Consider the following 25,492-nt stretch of genomic DNA (forward strand, 5'->3'; position numbering starts at 1 on the left):
AGAAGTGTTTTCGTCTTCTGTACAGTGTGATTGTCTGATAAATTTGTAATTAGCCGTGTTAACATTCTGCACTGATATTCACGATCTCGCATCCGAGTGTCAAATATGCTTCCTTTTAAATTAAGTAAACGCTTCATGATCGGTTGCGATGTTGCCAATTACCGAATTTGTGATACAATCGCCGGTTCCAAACAACAGTACAACTCATGCCAACACCATTAGCACCTACTGAAATGCAGAGGGAATAATATGCGTATTTCATAAATTTGTTCTTTATTTGACCAACAAACACAAGAAGGCAGTATAAAACACGAAGCCTTTTTACGGGAACCCTGTCAATATTTACCCGAAGAAATTTAGGGCCCTCTGCCGGAATAGCAGTCCACTGCTTTAACCACTGTTTTACCTATCAGTTGTCCTCTTTCGCCGTTTCGATATTTAAAAGGGAGCTCCGCATAAACTTCTGGTCAATACCTACAGCTCTTCTTATTAAAAATCTTAAAAAAATCCTTCCTGTAAAGTAAAATCCTCCCTTGCATAGAAAAATTCGTTATGCTCCGAGATAACAAACTTTCAAATTGCGACAAATTATCACTCACAAGGCAATGCTTTTTCAGCAGCTGCATATTTATTGAAACATGTTTCTGCAAGCACAGTACGGGAAGCTATCAGGGTCCCCTGTGCGGCGAATTCCAGTTCTGCAGGCATCTCTCTCTTATTGGTGATTTGTATCATACAGAGTGAAAATTCGACCATTAGCCAAGAATGATAAACCAAAATTATCATCTGACTGTAGGTCAGCTCGGTCATAGCCTTGGAGTACATTATTCATAAACAGCTGATGAACTGTCGTAAGCCTTATGGCATCCACGGCTTCCCAAAACACCATAGAAAAGCAATTGCATGAGCCAAAGATGCTGACAATATTACACAAGACTGGTCATTCTAATGTTAATAGAGGTATCGGGCTGTTAATTTACTACTTGCTTGGAATGGTGCATCGGAAAGTGAAATTTATGATTTCCAACAGGTGGGGTATCAGATAGTTCATTTATTAATTTTGGGAGCTGAGTTATCGCATAACTTGTATATGAATGTGCTTCTGTCATCCAAATCAGTTTTGTAGTAACATGTGTGTTTTTTAAATTGTATTTTTATATTTTATTAACTATTAAGCTGAATAAACTCCTAATCAAATGAAATTATGTGTTCCAAAGACATAGTAAGTCACAACTTTATCTATGATAATGAATACAGGCCAAAGCAACGGATTAAAATTAGTACCAAGGCCGGGATTCGAGGGAGACGTGCTACAGTATTCCAGTCAGCGGTGTTAGCCCTAGTGCCTCAGTCGTGTTGTGGTTCGAGTATCTTCTCAGTAAGTGCGAGACCTGAGTTTGAATCCTGGCCTTGCTGCAAATTTTAATTCATTCCTCTGGCCTGAGTAAATTACTACTGTGTTTCATTACTACTTTATTTTAATGTATCAAATGTTTTATCTGAGCTATTGTAAATACTATACTGAAACTCAAAACATATTTACAGCTACTATACTCACCCAATCAGAGTCTATGAATACAAAAATAAATTTAAAAGAAATGATGATGATGATGATGGTGAAGTCCCATCCTCCTCGACAGCGCGTAGGGGACGATGAGGGAGACCCGCACCGCCGTACTTGGCAAGGTCCTAGCGGAGGTGGTTTGCCATTGCCTTCCTCCGACCGTAATGGGGATGAAGACGACACAAAAATATCCATTCATCTCGAGGCAGGTGAAAATCCCTGACCCCGCTGGTAATCGAACCCAGGACCCCGTGCTCGGGAAACAAGAACGTTACAGTCCACGAGCTGCGGACTGTAAAAGAAATAACGATAATTAATTAAAAATTAATTTTATACAAAATAATAACCGAATTCTACAAAAAGACAACGTATCCTTAGATCAGTTTTGCTGTTAAACAATTAATTGTATGCATGATCCTTGCTCTCGCGCCACTTTTGGCGGACATATGCTTCATTCAGTCCCAGTCGTGTTACAACTCGTGTTGAGAGGAAATCAAAGTGGTATGTGAGAGCTCATGAAGATGGTGTGGAGATATTTAATATTCATAAATAGAAAAAAGTCATTCCTGAAAAATGAGTTTTAAAAAAGTTAAGTTTTGAAATACTAATCCAGTGATCCAATATTAATATTGCCACGATTCTGGGACCAGATTACAATGGAACTCAAACAGTGGATAAAGCACTGGATGACAACAAAAGACCAACAATTTTTTGTTGCACTCTCAATTTGTTTAGCTAATTTCTTTTTCATAACATCCTAAGTAGCTTTTACACTTCTGAATACAATACAAAATCACATAACTTAGCCGTTAATAGCAAAATTGGGAAGCTACAACTGAAATTACAGCAGATATGATGCGACTGCTTTTTACATTACTTGATTTCAGCTAGGACTTTGACACTGTTTATTTTTATATATATTTTATGAAAATTAAACGGCAGAATTCCTCACAAAGTCCAATTGTATGGTCCAACAGGTAGCTGAAAAAATGCGATCGGTGAGTCTTCTATGACAAGAGAAATAATGGAAAAATTTGCTCACAGTTGTTTTCCTCTCTTTATATCAATATATCAGTGTCATTTCTCCTGTGTTATATTCCTGTAGTTGTAGTTAATATTCTGACGACATCTACCTGTATCTAACCGTCAGTCCTAAGAACTTATCTCCTGTCCTTTTTTTTTTTTTACTGGTGTGGTGTGGTACACGCTACGTATTACTCTCCTGTGCCAACCTCTTCATCTCAGAATAGCACCTGCACCCAACCTACTCAGTTATTTACTGGATATATATACCATATCTGTCTTTCTCTGCAATTTTTACCCTCTGCTGCTCTCTCTACTACCCTAAGGTTATTTCCTGATGCCTTAACAGATGTCCTGCCATTCTCTCCCGTCTTCTTGTCAGTATTTTCCGTCTTTTCGTTTTCTCGCTGGTTCCCTGGAGAACTTCCTCATTCCTTACCATATCAGTCCACCCAATTTTTAACATTATTCTTTTACACCACCTCTCAAATTCTTCATTCTCATGTTTTTCTGCTTTCTCACCATACTTAACTGCTGTCCATACAACGCTGTGTTCCTAATGCACATTCTCAGAAACGTCTTCCTCAAATGGGGCCTGTGTTTGGTACTAATAGACTACTTTTGGCCAGGATTGTTCTCTTTGTCATGTCACTGCTAGTCTGTGCTCTACTTGCTGCTTCCGCCGAGAGTTACTTTGCATCCTCGGAAGCAAAATGCCTTCATTTCTTGTACTTCGAGTTCGGCTATTTTTGCTGCTCCTCGTTACTTCCGCCTTTCTTCGGTTTATTATCCATAGCGTGTGCTCATTACACTGTATAATCCGTTCAGCAGACCCTGTCATTCTTCATCACTTTCACTGAGGACAGCAATGGCATCAGTAAATGTTAACATAGGTATACTTTCGCCTTGAGTTTTATACCCAGTTCACAGTCTTCCTTTTATTTCAGTAATTGCATGCATGAATGTCCGAAGGAAAGTTTCATCGTACTTTTGAACATCACAGATACAGAATAATGCATATACACAATGGATGTATGAGCGCAGGTTGTAGACACATGGTTGACGACATATGGAAGTTTGGGTCTGGTTGAGAGTCGCGCTCGGGTAGCCCAATAGTAAGGCGACAACTACTGTTAAGAAAGAAATTCGGGATCGAATCCTAGTCTGCTACAAAATTTCGTTGTCGTCACGCTGTTACACAGCTGTTGGTTGTCTGTATCCGCAACTGCGAGTACATGTCATGTTTCATAATTGGCTGAATACAAACACGACTGATATATCAAACAGCCACACGCAGTAGTACCAATATTTTGGTAGAAAGCTGCTACAAACTTCATTTAAATTGTTATATAAAGTACAAATTACTCAATGAATGATAAAAGCCACATTTTTTAAATACACTCTTAGTTCTGTACAGTAAATGATGAGCTAATTATCTTGACACACAAGAATTAAGTAGAATTCAGAAAAAACTTCGGCCGCGTGGAGTGGCCGCGTGGTTTCGGGCGTCATGTCACGGACTGCGTGGCCCCTCCCACCAGAGGTTCGAGTCCTCCCTCGGGCGTGGATGTGTGTGTTGTTCATAGCATAGGTTAGTTTAAGTTAGATTAAATAGTGTGTAAGTCTAGGGACCGATGACCCAAGCAGTTTGGTCCCTCAGGAATTCACATACATTTGAACGTTTTTGAAAAAAGTTCGGCTTTCCAAGTAGTTATATAAACATATGGGTTGGTGATTTCTAATCTGTACCTGTTTTTCCTGCAAGTGTAGATTTTTGCGTGTATTTGTCTTACATCGCCTCTCATAGACAAAAGCAGGTGTGTGGCTAGCGGCATATAGCGGTATGTTCAACAGAAGCATTACTCTTATGTAGAACTATTTTAGTGAAACTGTAGCCAGCCAATAGATGTATTAGGAGCGATTGTAACTCACGGTGGTGACGGATAGTAAATCCAGCATACATCAAAGGCACTGTAGCGTATGAAAGCTGTATTGCAGGATGTTTAAGAAATGGGACGGTATCAGTAGATTATATTATGATTTTAGCATCATATTTAGATCGTTTTAGTTGCCGTCGGCAGGGGCAGAGACAGCAACTGGCCATTTTAACGAGGTTCAATGTCATTTCATCCAGATGTCACCGTAGTATTCGTCCCCAGTGCTATTTTGGTAGATAGTAAAGGCATATAATTTCAAGTAATTATATCTATGTATTCACCGATTTTTTAAAACCGTGTTACATTTGTCCGAATATTACTTTACACTAAGTATCAAGAAGTCTTGGATGATACATTCCAATGAAACTTCATCACGGAACATTATCACGAATCAGTTTCTCCCACACTCCTTCATGGTTTCTACTCACTCTATTGAAAAAGGACTCCGTCGTCAGGCCACGAGTGGCCTACCGGGACCATCCGACCGCCGTGTCATCCTCAGTGGAGGATGCAGATAGGAGGGGCGTGAGGTCAGCACGCCGCTCTCCCGGTCGTTATGACGGTATTCTTGACCGAAGCCGCTACTAATCGGTCGAGTAGCTCCTCAATTGGCATCACGAGGCAGAGTGCACCCCGAAAAGTGCATGGCGGTCTGGATGGTCACCCATCCAAGTGCCGACCACGCCCGACAGGGCTTAACTTCGGTGATCTCACGGGAACCGGTGTATCCACTGCGGCAAGACCGTTGCCCCACTCTATTGAAAATCAGTAGAAGAATCTGTGCTACTGCGATGGATTTCAACTTAAAACGTAAACTCCGTCCGCATGCCCTTGCAGGCCAATAGTAGCCGACCAGCCGACATGTCATCCTCCGCGATTGGCATCACTAGATGGAGGGGCTAAGGGTTAGGGCACCGCTCTCCCAGGCGTTGTTAGTTTTCGTGACCTGTAGCCGCTACTACACAGCCAAGTAACTCCTTAATTGGCATCATCAGACTCAACGCTCCCTGTTCAAATTCTCACACCAACGAAAAATCCCTGGCAGTACTGGGAATCGAATTTTGGGCCTCCGCATGACAGTTAACCGCATTGACCAATAAACTACAGAGACGATCGTGATGTAGTTCAACACTTCACAAACAGAAAAAACTCCAGGCACTACTGGCATGTGAGATTCCTCTCTAGAACTTCTGAAGAGAGGCCAGACAGTCAGTCATTAGGAATTGCAGAGCTTCCTCGCTTTTGGAGAAATGCAAACGTACAAGGTGCCGTGCTCTCCCCACTAATAGATTCAAAGTCATAGCCAGCTTATCTCGCCCACTAGTGCACCAATGCAACAATGACATTGGGTTCAATTACTGATGTTTACAAACAGAATTAGAAAATTCTTTGCTAACCTGCTAGTCATCGGCTTGCCGGTGTGGCTGAGCGGTTCTAGGCGTTTCAGTCTGTAACCACGCGACCCCTACGGTCGCAGGTTCGAATCCTGCCTCGGGCATGGATGTGTGTGATGTCCTTAGGTTAGTGAGGTTTAAGTAGTTCTAAGTCCAGGGGACTGATGACCTCAGATGTTAAGTCCCATAGTGCTCAGAACCATTTTTTTGCCAGTCATCGCTTATAAATATAACTAACAATTACAAAGAGCGCCTTTCACTGGAATTAGGCTTACGAAAAATTTTATTACCGTAAAGAGATACAATTCGAGACTATAAGGAAAGTTTTTTATTATTTTTTCCGACGGCAGATAATGGTTGTGTTACACTCATGAAAATATAAAAAGAATTACGTTGTTTGAATACTGTTTTCACAATGTTGAGTGCGTCGAGGTCTATTGCAAAACAACTTTGTCTTTGGACTTGCATGTGTTACCTGTTGCAGCTCTGTTCCCACTTCGCGCTGCCATAGCATTTATGGGTATACTGGCAATCCTGTGCCAGTATATATTAAAGGTGACCCTGTCGGTGGCTATTGGAGGAATGGTCAAACCCGTTCCTCAGGAAAACTCTGTGGATGAAACTTGTCCACTGCCAGGCTCTGCAAACACAAGCTCGTCAGACATTGAGGTATGTGCAACTGCAGTGTAGTAACGCCATCTACAGTTTATTGAATATCACAGACGGAGTACAAATAGCGCAGATAAAATTTGTACCTGAAATGAAACTAAAGGGTTGACAGTTTAAATTTGTGCACGATAGATATTACTGAGTTTTCGATGTGGTATATGCTTCTCTTGTTTTGTATTTATTTGTTCATTTATTCAATTAATATGAATCAAGTTTTTGTTGATTTTGGATTTGATATGGTACTTATGTGTTTAAATAAAAGATAGTATTAGAAATTTATGTTTTGTATCCTTTGCAGTACAGGATCCAATGGATGTGAGACTTGAAGAAATTCATATCAAGGATTATATCCTTACAGCAGTTTTAATCAATTTCACCACACCATTTGTGGCAGAAGACGGTGATGATTGTGGTGAGGGTTGGGATTATAGTTAATGGCTTTATTACTGTTCTTAAATTGTATAACACATGTATACTGCCCAATATTTCTAGATACAATGGGAAAGGTGATAAAAGTGACCATTAATTAACTTAGAGAGTAGGTTATGTATACAGCGAACTAAGAGAAAAAGAAAACAAGGATAAAATCCAAAAAATAGTAACAAGAACTTTAATTATTAGTACGTAAACGGTGGTTAACATTTTCAGAACAAATTTTCACTCTGTAGTAGAGTCGTGCTGATTTGAAACTTCCTGGAAGATCAGAACTGTATGCTGGTCCGGGATCCAATCTTCGGACCTTTGTCTTTCGTGGGCAGCTGCTCTACCGACAGAACTATCCAGGCACGACTCAGACCTGCCCTCTGTACACCATCTCCCACCTTCCAAACTTATCAGGAGTTCTCCTGCGAACTTGCGGGACTGGTACTCCTGGACGAAAGAATACTGCAGCAGATATCCACACTATCCTTCCATCCAGGAGTACTAGTTCCTCAAGGCTGCAGGAGAACTTCTATTAAATATGGAAGGTAGGAGATGGTGTACAGCCGGAAGTAAATCAATGAGGGCGGGTCGTTGCTAGAATGCTTGCCCGAAAAAGGAAAATATCCCAAGTTCGAGTCCCGGTCCGGTACACATCTTTAACCTAGGGTGTCAAGATGTTTAGCATCTATGATACTACAGTTGTATTTAACATAGTTAGAAAAGATGGTATAACTGTGAACATTTAAGTAAATTCTGGAAGTAAAGAAAACATGCAAACAATTTGATCTCATTAAGGGCCTTATATTGGTGTGCATCACTGACACTGAGGAATACTCGTCACATGGAAGTAAATGTCTATTTTTTTAAATGTGTTTGCAGAAGGATCCGAAGCGTTCCATTGAGCGAGAAGGTAAAATTGAACATCAGAGCCGCAGCTGCGTAGTTGAACGCGCACGCTGCAGCAGTTTCTGTTTATATACATGTTTTAGTTTAACCTTTGTTCTCAAATGCTTCTGTGAGGAAATGAATTGCATGCGTGTATTGAACTGTGTTGGCTGGTGTCGATTAACTGATTCTAAGTTCTTACGAATTTTTTCGAGCGGTAGTGTTACGTGAGCTGACTTTGTAGGGTAGTGACAGCTAGAAAAACTGTACCAGCACTACTTACTGCATCTCGCATCTGCTAAGGTTAGTGTTATATTCCTTGCTGTATTCACGAATATAGACTAAAGACGGATAGGGACTACGCTTCTTGTGTACGGTTGCTGGGGGAACTTGTCACTGTTCGCAAACAGAAGATGTGTTGGCCACAGTAGACAGACTACAGGCTGTGCCCGGGGCTGCAGTGAAGTTGAGCCATCTGGAACAAACGCTTTGGCACCTCTGGTGCCTATACCGTCATCTGGAGACTAGAAATCAGAGAAGAGCTCCGTATACTCGCTTTAAAATCACCAGCGAGTCCTGTGACGTCATCACCGAACTCGCCGTCTCCGTGTGCCCCGTAGAAACTGCCGCAGCCCGCCCGTCGCCTGAGTCTGTTGTCGGGTACAAGTGGACTCAATTCGCTCTGGAAGGAGAGCGATTACACGAGTTGGGAAGTATAGCCGCGGACTCGCGGCATTCTCGCTACATAAGCAACTGTTCTGAAAGAAATTTCCGCCATTAAGCTGTAAATTACTATCCATTTGCTTCACACGATCAAGATTTCAGCTTCATAGTCAGTCGCAACTGCAAGTTGAAATGTCACAAAATGTCTGAACCGCCGAAATGACAGAAGCAAGTTATATACCACTTTCAAGATTCCATTATGCAGCCACCCGGTTGCAAATAACTTTTAGGTACGGAGGCCAAGGTTTAGACACCTATTAAGGATGTCTTCATTAGAATCAAATTTTGATAAACCCAATAAAATAATACAAGTGGTTCAAATGGCTCTGAGCACTATGGGACTCAACTGCTGAGGTCATCAGTCCCCTAGAACTTAGAACTACTTAAACCTAACTAACCTAAGGACATCACACACATCCATGCCCGAGGCAGGATTAGAACCTGCGACCGTAGTGGTAGCGCGGTTCCAGACTGTAGCGCCTAGAACCGCTTGGCCACCGTGGCCGGCAAAATAATACAGAGAAAATTAAGTGTGACAAGAAACACGTTAACCAAGACGACGATTTTTACGACGTACAACGTTTACTTACATAAAATTACATTGCTAAAAAGCGATAGTCAGAATTTAGAGCAGCTATGCTCAAGTCAAAAGTAAAATAAAACGTTCCAGCCTTTGCCACGTGTGCCCCACTAGGAACAACATCAGACTAATAGGCCAGTGGCTTCCATTGCTGCCACGAAAACAACGAAATTTGCTCGGCCTATCTGACGCGGTCAGTAACATGTGCCCATTTGAGACATTGTATTAGAAATGATTCAAAAAACGACAGTTACTTTTGAAAAAAATATGTAAAGGAAGAGATATTTTCATTAAGTCGCCGGAAGAGAAATACTTCAATAATTTTTCAGCTGCTGATCTTGGTATTTTGCCTTATGCTCGGTACGTAGAGACCTTCTGTTCATATACACTAGTTCCCGGGAAAGAATTCAGCATTTGTTTGAAACTTTTAATAGTTTTCATGAAAAAAAAAAACAGCTTTACTTGTGAATTAGAAACTAAAAGGCCGCCAGCTTAATTACTTGGATCTCAGTATTGTTATTGACAACGACAGACTTTTTTTCGGTATTTTTCGAAAAGTCACTAATACAGATCAAATTGTGCCCGCTACGTCAGTGCATCCTCATTCCCATAAGATAGCATTTTTCCATTCAGCCATTCATCATGCAGTTTGTCTACCTTTGTCGCCTGCATGTAATAAAAATTATTGGAGTTAATAACGGCTATGATCCCTCGTTAGCTGAAAAGCTCTTCAAAGCTAAAACTGACGCTAAAGTAACCACTTTACACAGCAGTGCTGCTCCTGACAGTAACAAGTACAAAAAAAATTTCTCGATTCCTTTTTTAGGCTCTATTTCGTATAAAATTTGTCATCTTCTGATTAAAAACGTATACATTCAAAGTTACCTTTTTCTCGAATAATAACTTGCAAAAAATCTCATCCTCTACCTCAAGTCCACAGTTGTTCCTATACACTTTCAGGAGTGCATCAAATCACTTGTCATACCTGTCCCGTTTATTATGTAGGACAATCTGGAAGGTCTTTTAGTGTCAGGTACAAGGAACATTTGTTAGGAAAAAGAGGCACTAATGTACACAATCCTGCTTTTGCTGATCATCTGCTAATTTCCGGACACAAACCGAAATGCGCTGAAGAAATTTCCATTTTACGTAGAGAAAGGAAAGGTCATAGGCTTGATGTATTGGAAGAGCTAGAGATATTTCTAAGAACGATGGCGTTATCGTAAGTGAACAGTTACAACTAAGTAACAAAAATTTTTTCAGTGGTTTTAGTCCACTGCTCGGGCAATTTTGATTCCTTTATTTTTACTATGTTTTCCTATTTCTGGTTCCGAAATATCATTTTCTTCGAATCTCATAGATATGTGCTACTAAAGTTACCATCATGCAAATATTTTCTGGATTGTACGGCTGTTTCTAAAATTCTTCTATATCATTCTGCCTTTACATAATAGTTATTTGTGTAAAGCTCTTAGTTATATTTGATATGATTGACTACTGTGTATTTTCAAAAAGATATTAAGCCTCCTTCTTTATATTTGTTTTTTTTTAAATTAACTGTCGTTTTCCCAATTATTTCTGTTATAATGTTTCAAATGGGGACATGTCACTGTCCGCGCCTGATAGGCGGACCAGCTTGTATTGTTTTCGTGGCAGCAATGTAAGCCAGTGGACCAATCAGCCCGATGTTGTTCCTAGCTGAGTACACCTGCCAAAGGCTGGATTGTTTTATTTCACTTTTGTCTTGAGAATATCTGCTTTGAATTCTGACCATTGCTTTTTAGCAATGTAATTCTACGTAAGTAACCTTTGTACGTCATGAAAATTGTCATCTAGGTTAATGTGTTTTTGTAATACTTAATTTCCTGTGAATTATTTTATAGGATTTATCAAAATTTCATTTTGATGAAGACAGCCATAGTAGGTGTCGAAATCTAGGTCATTGTACCTAACAGTTATTTGCAACCGATTGGCTGTATAATCCTATGTTGAAATTGGTATACGGTTGCTCAGTAACAGCCGTGTTTAAAACTGTTATATACAGCTGATCGTTTAGCAGTGAATATTGTTCTGTTTATACATACATTTATAAAGATACAATTTCTCGAAGACGGCTCTAAATTTATTTTAATATCTAGTACCTATTCAGAGAATGCCTAATATTTACATGTTTTCAAGGCGTTGCTGAGTCTGTAATGACAGTACCAGAAAACATGACATGAGGATGAAATGCAGTCTAAATGGTGGTTAATTATTCAAATAAATTACAGAAATAAATGATAAATCATACAACTCGTTGTTACCCTATAAACGCAAGTTGCCATTACCAAATGAATAAAAAAATAACACGTTTTATGGGGGCAGTATATGACAGCAACGTTAATGTGTGCCGGGTTTTCGTTCGATGCAGCACATATATTTTCTCACGGTGGAGCTAAAATAAACAAGAACACAACAATTTTGTTCGCACTGACGAAATTTGTGTGTTTTTCGTCTGAATCATGGACTGTAGCATGAAATTTATTCCCGATAACCTACCTCCTCCTAAAGGAACAGATTTGCAGTTCTGTAAACTTCCGTCTTACACCGACCACAGTATCAGAAAACACAGTTTCGTTAACGACCATCTGAGTCAGGCAATCGATCATTTCACATTGTCATTGCTGCATTAGAACAGCAAGACCACTAGTCACGACTAGCCTTACTCTCACAGCGCCACACTTCTGACTTGTCATATCCGCGGAATTACAGCGGGAACAAAAGAAGCCCATTAGCACTGATGTAATAGTGATGCCTTGATTTTTGAAGTACGCAGTCTGCAACATTTGTCTCGTTCTCGCTCCGTTTCTGATCGCTGCAGTAGACGCTGACGTTCCAGGGCCTTCCGATCCACTCTTCCTGGCCAGATCGACGCTTACCTCATGTCGTGAATCACAGTAGAGCAGCGATTAGCAGTCTAACAACACTTTATTACATACCCACAGAACATACAATACAACATGTCGAAGATACACTGTCCTAACAGTAAACAAACAGTTTCTCACTTGCCAGAAGTACATCACTCTGTGACATCCTCGCCACCCTGGTCGACCACCAAAGGTACGGCCAGCTGCACAGGACGACAAATGATGTGACCTTCTGGTGTCCGGAGTATTATCGTCCTTACCCTGCCGTCTCTTCCTGGTAGTACCTTTTCTATCCTGGCTTTCTTCCACATATGTGGATCACCACGATGTCGCCAGGGCGAAAGGGGATGACTCGTCCTGATGGGCGTTTAACTTCATGGTAGTTCCGTAGCTCCAATAGGTATTCTTTAATCCAACGGTTCCAAAAACTGTCACAGAGTTGCTGTCTCAGTCGGAATTCCTTTGTTAAATTCGTGTTCGCTGAAGGCTCTGGTCTAGTCGGAATAGTCATAAGTTTTTCTCCCGTCAGAAAATGGGAAGGTGTGGGTGCATCAGAGTCATCTGCTGGTGTGATGGGCCTGAAGTTCACCGCGGCTTCAATACTGATCAAGATGGTGTTCAGTTGTTCCTCAGTGAGCTTTGCGAGTCCCAATACCTTCCGTAGGCAACGCTTTATAGTGCCCACCATTCTTTCCCCCACCATCCTCCCCACCAAGCCGCCCGGGAGAGAATGAATTTCCAAGTAATACCGTGGTGGGCGAGGAACTGATAAGTTTTTGTGGTGGTTAATGCCTTCCAGATAGTGTGGAGTTGTTCACAGTTGGTAGCCCATTTTGATAAGGGGAGACTGGTCAATTTCATTAGGGTTACAAGTTCATAGTATATAGATATAACCAAATTATCACCTTCTACTCAGATCACAAAGTCGTCCATGTATGCAGTTTCGTTTATAAGTGGCGCTACGGTGGTAAATGCTGTCATACACTTGTAGGCAAGTGCTTTTAGTGTTGCAGAAAGTAAAAATGGGCTGCAGGTCAGGCCGAATGGGAGTCTGTTAAAACGGTATTCTGTTAGTTCGTCCGTCGTTTGAAGATTTCCTGTTTGATCCTGGTAATTTTGAACCAGAAGAATCTGATCAAGTCTTTGTCCTTTTCGTTCAAGGTTAATTGAAGGAAAGCTTGTGTGATGTCCGCGACGATAGCCGTAGAATATAGTCTGAAACGCAGTAAAATTTCCAGAATCTCTGTTAATAGGTTCGGTCCTACTTCTAATACCTCATTCAGAGAAGGAGGATTGTTTTCGTGAGATGAAGCGTCAAAGACTATTCTCCACTTAGTGGTTCCGTATTTCTCCTTCCTCACTGCATGATGAGGAAGATAAAATAGCTCCTTTCCTGAGAGTGGGGTGGGAGCGACCTCTACTTGCCCCTTCGTAATGTAGTCTAGCGTAAGATCGAAATACATTTGCTTAAATGTCTCTTGACGTTGAAATCTTTCCCTAAGGTGCTTGAATCGTTTTTCCGCGATAGGTCTGTTACTCGAAAGCACTGTATGTTGCCTTTTGGGAAGTGTAACCACTGCTCGATGATCCTTTATAGAGAAAGATGCTCTAAACTCTTCAAGAAGTCTCGTATCCTTGTTGTTCACAGATAGATCCTGGTCGGCAGTAATCCCTATAGTTTCCAAGTCCCAAAAGCGTCTGAAATCATTGTCCGAGTCCAGAGGAGATCGGTCAGTCTGAGCTAAATTTACCACGGTTGCATGCACACAGGCTTGTGACTTGTTATCACTAAGTATCCAGCCAAACAGAGAAGGAACTAACACTAAGGTTTCAGAGATGCGTATGGGCGAATTGTGCTCACTATCTTCCAATAAAAATCGCCTCCTACAAGAATCTCCACGGGAAGATCTTCTGTTGAATCGGTTTTCGGATCTGTTAGCGTAATCTTACGGGCATCTGGTAAACTCTTTATATGTTGTGGAACCGAAGGCTGGTGAGAAATAACATGAGTACTTTCGAAGGCAGTAAGTGCCACTGAAGAATTCTGCCAAAGCCCCTTCATATTAAACTGAACAAGCCTGCGGTGGCGTGGGCGTGTAGGGTTTGATTCAAAGGAACAAACGGTTAGTTCATGTTGGTCTACCGTTTGCAGTTTCGGATCATCAATCAGCGATTTTGCTATGAAGCTGGACTGACTACCTGCGTCCAGTAGACATCGCGTTGTCCTGCTCAATCCTGTAGGTCCTGAGACGCATACTTGAGCTGTCTGAAGGTACGTATATCCATGGGGAGCGACAGATACCTTTCCCACGGAAGTGACGTTTGTCTGACCCGCAGGACCCCTAATATCCTTTCGTTCCTCACAAATGGAATTATGATGCAGTCTTTTACAGTTAACACACCAAGCCTTTTCTTTCTTTTTGCAATTTGACACTTTGTGCCCACGTTGAAGACAAAGAAAGCATTTGTTTGCTAGTTTCAATTTATCTATTCGATCATTAACGTGTATGATCTTCTTACAGTATTGCGCCCAATGACCGCAAGATTCGCAAAAGACGCAGAACGGTCCCTTTACTCTGGTATCTTTCGGAGTCGATCTTTTAGATTTCGCGTGTACGTGAAGTGTGGACGATGTGGGAAGGTTACTAGAAGTGCTGGAAAATTCACCGTGTATCTTCTGCATGGTAAGCGCCCCGTCGACTTCCTCTTTCAGAAACTCCATCAGTTGCAAAATGTCCCCTTCGGATATTCCTGTACGCTTGGCATGAATTATCCAGCGGCTGCATATGTCATCCGGAAAAGCGCGTAAAATTTCGGCGCGAGGACTCAGCCGTATCCGTTCACGTCTTCCCCAAGTGCCCGGAGAGCTTGAATACGTCGCTGGCATTCAATGAATGTTGAATTAAGTTCCTCTGGGGTGGACAGCTGAATTGGTTTTATGGCTTCGAGATAATCTAAGTGGGCTTGAATTATTCGATCCTTGTTGCCATAACGTGCTCGGAGAATCCTCTTCGTTTCTGCGTACGTCTCGGCCGTCACCGCAATACCGTCCACTAAATGCTTTGGTTCTCCCGAGAGATAGCCGCGAAGAAAGATATGTTTATTAATTGTAGTTACCGTCGGATCTTTGTCAACCGACTGCTCAAACTGCTCCCAGAATCGCGCCCATGTCTCGAGATCGCCTGAAAAAGGCTCAAGCTTCATTGGCGGAAGTTTTACTGAAGCTGTGGGAACACTCATTGTTACAGATTGTACCGGCGGATTGTCGGGAATCTTTATGTCTGCTACCGATTTCGCAAGCTGTTTCTCTATTTCGTAAGACAATCGAGAAATTGTGAGTTTCGCGGTGTCTATATAATCTTCACATTTAAGAACATCTTCTTCGTATTCGTCATCGTCTAACAACTCGTGAATATCCTCATCTAATTTAACGAGGCGGTTCAGAACGCTTCCCAATTTTTTTTTCTTTATTGTGATTTTAATACCAGTATAACAGGTAGGCTGGCAGCAGCACAATACGCCGCTCTTCAGCCAAAGATAGTACAATGATAAAACAGAGAAGACATATGGGTTGGAACAAAACGCCGGGAGAAAAACAGGAGACACATGAACAGAAAAAAACATGAAGCCGTTCACACTCGAAGACAATGCACACTACAAACTGTTGACACGAGGCACAAACACTGAAGATGTTGATGGCACTGGTGAACGATGGAGTGTGACGGTGAACACTGAACACTAAACATGACGGCACACACGAAACACTGATGGCGGTGATCTCCGGCGCGCGAATGTCCACTTAGCGCGTGCGAGTCCGGGGACCTGCCAAGAGGGGAACAGGGGTGAGGTGGGGGAGAGGGGAGAAAAAGGATGCCAATGGCTGAGGAGACGGGGGCAGGAGGAGAGGGACAGGGGAGGGGAGGCCTGGGGGAGGAGGGGGGAGAAAGGGAGGAGGGAGGGAAAAGGGAGAGAAGGGAGGGAGGGTGCCCAGAGGAGCAAGCACAGGAGGAGAGTGGGAGGATCAAAGTTGGTAAGAGGGGTAGATGGAGGGGAGGAGGGCATCATCAGGGAGGGGGAGCTGGCGGAAGCCACCTTGGGAGAGGGTAAGGAGGGTGGAGAGATGGAGACCGGGTGGACGTGCGAATACAGGCGCGGCAGTGGGTGGGGGTGGGAGAGGATCGGGGAGACGAGCGGGTGAGGAGGATCGAGTTTGTGGGAGGTGTACAGGATCCGTATCCTTTCAAGGAAAAGGAGGAGGTGGGGGAAGGGGATGAGATCGTACAGGATCCGCGTGGGGGAGAGGAGACGGATGCAATAGGCGAGGCAGAGAGCATGACGTTCAAGGATTTGGAGGGATTGATAAAAGGTAGGGGGGGCGGAGATCCAAGCGGGATGGGCATAACAAAGGATAGGGCGGATGAGGGATTTATAGGTGTGGAGGATGGTGGAGGGGTCCAGACCCCACGTACGGCCGGAGAGGAGCTTGAGGAGACTGAGTCGGGAGCGTGCCTTGGCTTGGATTGTCCGGAGGTGGGGAGTCCAGGAGAGGCGACGGTCGAGGGTGACGCCAAGGTACTTAAGGGTGGGAGTGAGGGCGATAGGACGGCCATACATGGTGAGATAGAAATCAAGGAGGCGGAAGGAAGGGGTGGTTTTGCCTACTATGATCGCCTGGGTTTTGGAGGGATCGCTTCCCAATCTGTCATTGTAATATTTATAATCCACGATTTCCGATGTGTCTGACAACCTTGCAACTTCCGCTACGAGTCACGTAATGTTTGCTCTTTCTCTCATACGTTTTCTCTTTAGAGAGTGTAATTGTGCTTCTGGTTTGTGGTCTGTCATGTCCACTCCGTCCGATTACTCGAAAATTTAAAGCAGTGTCGGCTAGGGATCAGCTGGACCTAGTAAGGCGTTATCTTTGGAGCGCTAGTCGAAGTAGTTGAATCGATGGTCGCTAGATGGCAGCACTAGTCATAAACAATCTACAGGCGTACCGTAGGATATGATAATTCGTTAAAGCGCCAATCGAACAGCTACAATAGCAGTACAGAGCGGCAATAATGTAATCAGTTGCCTTTGCAAATGGCACTACAAAATATGTTGGGTGATAATTCAATTGAACTTAACTGTGTATGTAGCCGGTTGTCGGCGAAGAGCTTGTTGCGTGGTGTGACAAATCGCTGCGGTAAGCCCCCTCGTAGTATTGCCGCGTGACGTGCGTCCAGAATTCGTGTTTCACAACGGCAATCGTGGAAATTGTCTCCCGGGTTTCGGCACCAAATTTTTATGTCGTGAATCACACTAGGGCAGCGATTTGCAGTCTAACAACACTTTATTACATAGTCACAGAACATACAATACAACATGTCAAAGATACACTGTCCTAAGAGTAAACAAACAGTCTCTCACTTGCCAGAAGTACATCATTCTCTGACACCTCACGGTGAATTATGAACAGTGGCGGGGTCACGGTTCTCTAGGCGGAAGGCGATACTGAGTACTGGCCGCACGGCTGTCGTCTTAGGACTTAAAACACGGTTTGTCCAATGCTGAAAGTATGTCTGAGCCAGTACAGGGCGTCTCGTCTCCTGGTACTGGGTGCTATCACTCTGAAATATTTGGACTCGTATGGATTGTGGGTTTGCTGGCCACTGGGTGCTGGTTATGAAGCCCCTAGGAAAAAAGCTGGCTTGTCGAGAAAGAAGGCCATTGCCCACCCTGTTTGCATGGCGGGTGGACTGAGCTCACTCGGCGCACCCAAATGCACATCGTGGCACACGTCGGCAAGAATGACACCTGCCGAACGAGTTCAGTGGCTGGTTGCTTTGGTGGTAAGAGCTAACCTCGCATGCATTATAGACGCATAGCTACCCTTCTGATGCATCGTTCTCGAAATCGCTCGTGCTCTTCTGGTCTGCGCCCGGATGTAATGCTTGAATCAGATGTTAACATGTTTCTGGGACTATCTTTGATGCGTATTTCTCGATCTTGTCACGAAGAATTGTCAGAATAGGTTACGCGTACATTACAAGCAGGAAGCGGCTGCTAGGGTAACGCACGCGGTGAGCTCATATGGGTTTTTAGGATGACAAATACCTTCTCACGTACGATAAGATACGTTCCGATTTCAGAGAGGGAAGAATTTAAGTCCCACTAACTAATGGGACCAGATTCGTCGCAGCAGATCGGAGAAAGAATATCTTTGTATCGTGATAGTTAACGGCAGGAATGTCTATAAAGATGCCAGAACTAGTCTCACTCAGTACGCAATGCAATAAACGTTTTTATATTGATGATAAAATGACAATCACTGCACCAAGATCGATCCTCTGCAGCTCTTCAGACATTCCACTATAATTTTCTAGCGTTGCGACTTCTCTGTATATAATAGCAGCATCCACGAAAAGCTTCACAGAAGTTCTTAAGTTATTCAGTAGGTCATTTCAATGTGTTATATGGTCCTAAAAAGCTCCCTCGGGTTCGCCTGAAGCTAGTTTTACGCCTGAACGTATTCCTCTGTTAAGAATGACACGTTGTGTTCAGTTCTGCTGGGAGCTATTCAGTAATGGTGGTAGTTCAAGCATGTTTACAGCTAATATTTAGTGAGGTTAGTATAAATTCCGAATGGGAAATAATTTGGGTGAAGTGTTCAAGCGGGGAGCGGAGTCAAACATAATAATCGGATGCGTTCATAGTCTCGTTACCTCAGGGGCAGCAGTGGCGGAATATTTGAGGAAACATATGTAGAAATAAGCGCGTAAATTATGGCGGATGCTACGGACAAAGAATAGCGTGATACTGTTGGAAAAGCCTCATTTGAAAATTACGTTGAGCAGTTAATCCGACAACCGAATCGCGAAGGTAACATATCAGATGTCCTGAAACCCGAATTTTATGGTTCAATTAACGTAGAACAGAATATCTGTGAGCATAAGGCAGATGCTGCCGGATTGGATATGACTGTAGAAAGGAATATAAAGAAAGGTACGAAGATACGAGGGTCATTCAATAAGTAATACCCCACTTTTTTTTCTCAGAACATATTTATTGTTAAGAGTCAGAATTTTGTGACAATACAAATCAACAAGTCCTGTCCATATCCTATTTTTCTACGCAGTCTCCATCACGTCCTATGGCCGTACGCCAACGTTGTGGAAGAACATGTCTTCCCTGTGGGTAAAAGCTTTTGTCCTGTAGGCGTAGCCACGTTTTCTCTGCATGACTGACACTCTCGTCATGTTCAAAGTGTGTTCCGCGTAGAGGTCCGTGACAGAAACGCCTCTCCGTCGGTCTCAAAACGCTCCAACAATTCAAATGAAATTCCTTTCTTTGAATGTCGTGGTCCGCTATGAGCATTCGTGGAACTCATTGTGAGCACCTCTTTGAATGTCCGAGAGTCTCGATCTTTGTAGACGCACTTCCAATGCTGATCGACAACTGTAGAGCCAATCGTCGAGTTGTGATGCGCCGGTCGCCACGAATAATAGCATCCGCACGATTCAGCATGTCTGGAGCAGTGGCTGTGACAGGACGTCCCGAACGTGGCTGATCACGGAGCTCTGTTTCTGCATTTCCTGAGGCTGTAACTTTCCTTACCCATCCCCCAACTGTACTCCTATCAATTGTGTCATCGGCATACAATGCACACAAACGCTTACCGCGTTCACCACGGTTTCTTTTTTTGCACACAAGAATTCAATAACAGCTCGCTGCTTGTAACATGAGTCCTAGGTAGACGCTATTTTGACGCCGTACTACGGCTCTGTCATCTGCCATACCGGTTCGAATCTTCACCGGCGCACAGAACAAACATCAAATGTGTAGCACCAACAAGGAGGTTTGTCTACATATGTTAGTGGCTTTGTAAAAAAAATCTGGGGATTGCTTATTGCACGACCCTCGTATTTGTGCTTAACAAGTATGACAAGAGACTGATCTCATATTACCTGAGTGTCAACATGAAATATTCACCTCTGAGACTAAAAATGTTGAACGTAAATGGGCAAAGTTCAAGATTATTGTACAATATACTATACCTTTGACAGGTACGTACAAAAAATTTGTGACAGACGGGAAATATACACCATAGTTCGACAACCACGTTAGAAAGCTGCTGCGAAACCATAGAGAGTTTCGCTGCTAATTTCAATGAAGCCAAAATCACATAGACAAACAAAAACTGAGGGAAGCCAAAAGTTATCGCAAGGAGGACCCAGTGTGAAGCTTTCTACTAGTAGGAAACTAAAACTTGTCTCTACCGAACCAACAGAGAATTCTCAGAAGAATTGGTCTTACGTTAAATCAGTAAACGGATCAAATTTGTCCACACACTAGGTGACCATTTTCGCATAGAAAAGGAGGATCAAAAGTATTTCACTGAGGAAGATCGTACATTGTCAGACAAACGTCATAATGACAGATATCAAAGTAAATGACAGCGGTACTGAAAATCTACTGAAATCGCTCAACAGACGAGAGACGGCTGGACCTGATTGGGTACCTGCACGACTGTAGGCAGAGTAAGTGAAAGAACTTGTTCCGCTTCTGTCAGAAGTATACTGTATATCACGGGAGAAACGACGCATTCCCATGGGTGCATTAATTCGGAGGAGATTTTCGTTTTCAAGAAGGGCAGTAGAACAAACGTACAAAACTATAGGCCTATATCACTGACGTCTTTATGTTGTATTTTGGAGCTCGCTTTGTGCTCTCCGCTGTAGAAATCAAATGGATTTCACAAACAACGGTCGTCCACGAGACCCAGAAGGCAGTTGACACCGACGCCCAAGTTGATGTCCTGTTCCTTGACTTTCCGAAGGCATTCAACACATTTCCGTGCTGATATCTAATGAAAAAAGTACGACCGTATAGAATATCAGACCAGCTTTGTGACTGGAGTGAATAGCTCTTAGCAGAATTGAACGCAGCATTTTATTCTTAATAGAGAAATACCTTCTGGCGTAAAACTAGCTTCGGCCGTGCCCAAGGGAGCTCTGCACGACCATATAACACCGACAAATGACTTTCTCAATAGCTTAAGAAATTCTATGAAGCTTTTCGCGGATGTTGCTATTATATACAGAGGAGTCGAAACGCTAGAAAATTGTAATGGAATGTCTGAAAAGCTGAAGAGGATCGATGCCTGGTGCAGTGATTGTTAGTTTACCCTCAACATGAACAAATTTAATGCATTGCGGATGAATAATCATTACTGCATGATAGTGCGATTACAGAACGATCACATGGAAAAGCCACATCCCATAAAAATCCGGGAGTGTGCGTACGGAGGGACTGCGTGAAAATAATCCCAGGTAAGCCAGATTCATTGGCCGGTTCAAATGGCTCTGAGCACTATACGACTTAACTTCTGAGGTCATCAGTCGCCTAGAACTTAGAACTAATTAAACCTAACTAACCTAAGGACATCACACACATCCGTACCCGAGGCAGGATTCGAACCTGCGACCGTAGCGGTCGCTCGGCTCCAGAGTATAGCGCCCGGAACCACACGGCCACTCCGGCCGGCGTAGATTCATTCATCCCCTAGAAGTGTAGTGCACCCACGAAGAACGTAGCATAGAAAACCCCCGCTCAATCAATACTTGAATATTCGTAATTAGTCTGGGCTCTGAACCAAATAAGGTTGACAGAGGAGACAGAGAATTTCCAAAGAAGAGCAGTGCATTTCGTAACAGGCTCCATTAGTAACCATGAAAGCATGGAAGCTCATGGAATTCCAGCAGCAGAACCATCAAGAGAGGCGCTGTTCATACAGTGTGATTTACTGCTAAAATACCGAGAACGTGTGTTCTCAAGCGATTCAACGAACATATTGTAGCCTTCCATGTATATCTTTCAGGAAGATCTCGGAGGTAAAATTAGAGAGATTGTAACTCACACGCAAGCTCATCAACAGTCATTCTTTCCATTGGCCATTCGCGATTGGAACAGGAGAGGCCAAAAGCGACAGTGCTGCACAAATTACCAGCCGCTACACGCCATAAGATGGCCTGTGAAGTACTGATGTACGAGGGCAGTTCAATAAGTAATGCAACACTTTTTTTTCTGAAACAGGGGTTGTTTTATTCAGCATTGAAATACACCAGGTTATTCCCTAATCTTTTAGCTACACAACACTATTTTTCAACGTAATCTCCATTCAATGCTACGGCCTTACGCCACCTTGAAATGAGGGCCTGTATGCCTGCACGGTACCATTCCACTGGTCGATGTCGGAGCCAACGTCGTACTGCATCAATAACTTCTTCATCATCCGCGTAGTGCCTCCCACGGATTGCGTCCTTCATTGGGCCAAACATATGGAAATCCGACGGTGCGAGATGGGGGCTGTAGGGTGCATGAGGAAGAACAGTCCACTGAAGTTTTGTGAGCTCCTCTCGGGTGCGAAGACTTGTGTGAGGTCTTGCGTTGTCATGAAGAAGGAGAAGTTCGTTCAGATTTTTGTGCCTACGAACACGCTGAAGTCGTTTCTGCAATTTCTGAAGAGTAGCACAATACACTTCAGAGTTGATCGTTTGACCATGGGGAAGCACATCGAACAGAATAACCCCTTCAGCGTTCCAGAAGACTGTAACCATGTCTTTACCGGCTGAGGGTATGGCTTTAAACTTTTTCTTAGTAGGGGAGTGGGTGTGGCGCCACTCCATTGATTGCCGTTTTGTTTCAGGTTCGAAGTGATGAACCCATGTTTCATCGCCTGTAACAATCTTTGACAAGAAATTGTCACCCTCAGCCACATGACGAGCAAGCAATTCTGCACAGATGGTTCTCCTTTGCTCTTTACGGTGTTCGGTTAGACAACGAGGGACCCAGCGGGAACAAACCTTTCAATATCCCAACTGGTGAACAATTGTGACAGCACTACCAACAGAGATGTCAAGTTGAGCACTGAGTTGTTTGATGGTGATCCGTCGATCATCTCGAACGAGTGTGTTCGCACGCTGCGCCATTGCAGGAGTCACAGCTATGCACGGCCGGTCCGCACGCGGGAGATCAGACAGTCTTGCTTGACCTTGCGGCGATGATGACACACGCTTTGCCCAACGACTCACCGTGCTTTTGTCCACTGCCAGATCACCGTAGACATTCTGCAAGCGCCTATGAATATCTGAGATGCCCTGGTTTTCCGCCAAAAGAAACTCGATCACTGCCCGTTGTTTGCAACGCACATCCGTTACAGACGCCATTTTAACAGCTCCGTACAGCGCTGCCACCTGTCGGAAGTCAATGAAACTATACGAGACGAAGCGGGAATGTTTGAAAATATTCCACAAGAAATTTCCGGTTTTTTCAACCAAAATTGGCCGAGAAAAAAAATGTGTTGCATTACTTATTGAACTGCCCTCGTAGATACAGACCTTTTATAATTCCCAAGCAGCCTGCTAATATCCATACCAAACAATTTCGTTAACTCCTCATAAAATATCTTGCGAAATACATTTCAACCGTACTAAACAATCACTCCACCGGTTCTTTACACACTTTGTTCTAAACTATTTAAACCCCTACTTCCTTGCTTCCAACGTTTGCTTATTCCTTTCCAAGTTATCCACTCTAAACTAACCAGATCATTAACCAGAGTCATATTTTAGTTTTCATCTCGTTGCTCTGCCATTATAAAAGTCCAGACTCTTGCCTCATTTCGCATGTAAATCATAGGGGCATATTCATATTCTTTTTCAGATTTTAGAGCACACATTAGTTCTGCAATTAAATACATAGTTTTATTCAGCCATATTTGTCAGCTGTAGTGTTATAGTTTCTTCCCTACCGACTCTTCTCCTTATTTTATGACAAGTTTTAGAGAGCGAGAGGGATCACCATGATGTGTAAACACTAACAAGATATTTTTTATGTACTTTTACGATGTTTTAAAGATTATTAACTACGTTAATCTCTAAATAGTTTTGTTTTGGTGCAGCACCCCGAATACCAGCATCATCATAATTGGGAGTAGTGTGGTTTTCATACTCGGGTGAACATTTTGATTTAGGTTTTCCATCATTTCCTTACACCACATGAGGTGAATCCCGAGAGGGATCTTTCAACAGTGTCGCGGCCCATTTAATGCTTGTTCTTATCCAATGTGAGGTAACGGTACGTCTTCGAAAACTCTTCATCACTGTCTTTAGAACGTTAACTTACAGTCCTAAACCATAAATTTTCTTCTGTTTTTGTTTAATTTGCATGTCTACATCATATTAACTCATTATCGCGCTGCCACAAAGATACGAAATACATCGCTGGTGGTAAATGTTCAGGTTTAAATTACCAGAATCAACTTTCGGTTCTGACGTTATAGGTTACTACAAAAAATATATTAGAACTGACCTGGCTTCTTTTCACTCCAGCTGTTGATGGATTGTGTGTCACGTTTTGTGTGTTTCAGGGAGGAGAATTTGAGTGGGATGAGGTGATGCAAGGTTACATACTGTCCTCCTACTACTACGGGTACGCAGGAGTGAACATAGTGGCTGGTTACGTTGCTGCCCGGTATAGTGCCCGCTGGGTTTTAACCATAGGACTGCTCGCTGCCGGTGTTTTCACGATCTTGGGTCCCGTCTGCGCCAGTGCGAGCCCGGTGGTTTTCATGATAACACGAATACTCGTTGGAACATTTTCAGTAAGTACTTTTGAGGTACGACGTAACACTTCTGTTCTGCAGTCATTTCTAAAATACTGAACATGTTACCATTCTTTTCAGGGTGTTATTATACCATCAATGCACGTTCTAGTTGGGAAATGGTTCCCCGAAAACGAGCGACAAAGACTAGGAGGACCTATTTTCTCAGGTAATGTCCATTTCGACTTTCTAAACGCAGTGGAAATATTCTTCAAAGAAGGCCAACTTCCATGGGACAACGTAATAAAACATGTGACTTATGCATAGATACTGTAACATTTTCTCTCACTGTTATCACATCAGTTATAATGAATCCCGAAAGAATTCCGTATGAGCTAACGTACACTCTAAGATAAAAAAAAAGAACGAACCACGAAGGAACTATCCGATGGGATGGAAATCGGTAGATGTTATGTACGTGTACAGACAAACAAACGATTACAATTTCAGAAAAATTACGTGGTTAATTTAAGAGAAAGTGGTTCACAAATTGAGGAAGTCAATAACGCTTTGGTCCACCTCTGGTCCTTATGCAAGCAGTTATTCGGCTTGGCATTGAATGATAGAGTTTTTTGATGCCTCCTGACGATATCATGCCAAATTCTGTCCAATTGGCGCATTACATCGTCGAAAACCAGAGCTGGTTGGAGGGCCCTCATCATAATAATCCAAACGTTCTCCATTGTGGAGAGATCCGCGGACTTTTCTGGCCAAGTTAGGGTTTGGCAAGCACAAAGACAAG

At 42.9% G+C, this 25,492-nt stretch overlaps 1 protein-coding gene across 1 annotated transcript in view; it reads left to right on the forward strand.

Annotated features, from left to right (window-relative positions):
- The first annotated feature begins 6,500 nt into the window (after positions 1-6,500).
- The window catches only part of LOC126412993 (putative inorganic phosphate cotransporter), a 106,885-nt gene continuing 87,893 nt past the window's right edge, over positions 6,501-25,492 (forward strand). The window contains exons 1-3 of the mRNA XM_050082885.1: positions 6,501-6,587; positions 24,517-24,750; positions 24,832-24,919. Of these exons, the coding sequence (XP_049938842.1) occupies positions 6,501-6,587; positions 24,517-24,750; positions 24,832-24,919 (409 nt within the window). The remainder of the gene's footprint in view (positions 6,588-24,516; positions 24,751-24,831; positions 24,920-25,492) is intronic.

Source organism: Schistocerca serialis, chromosome 7 (genome assembly GCF_023864345.2).
Source record: "Schistocerca serialis cubense isolate TAMUIC-IGC-003099 chromosome 7, iqSchSeri2.2, whole genome shotgun sequence".
NCBI classification, from domain to species: domain Eukaryota; kingdom Metazoa; phylum Arthropoda; class Insecta; order Orthoptera; family Acrididae; genus Schistocerca; species Schistocerca serialis.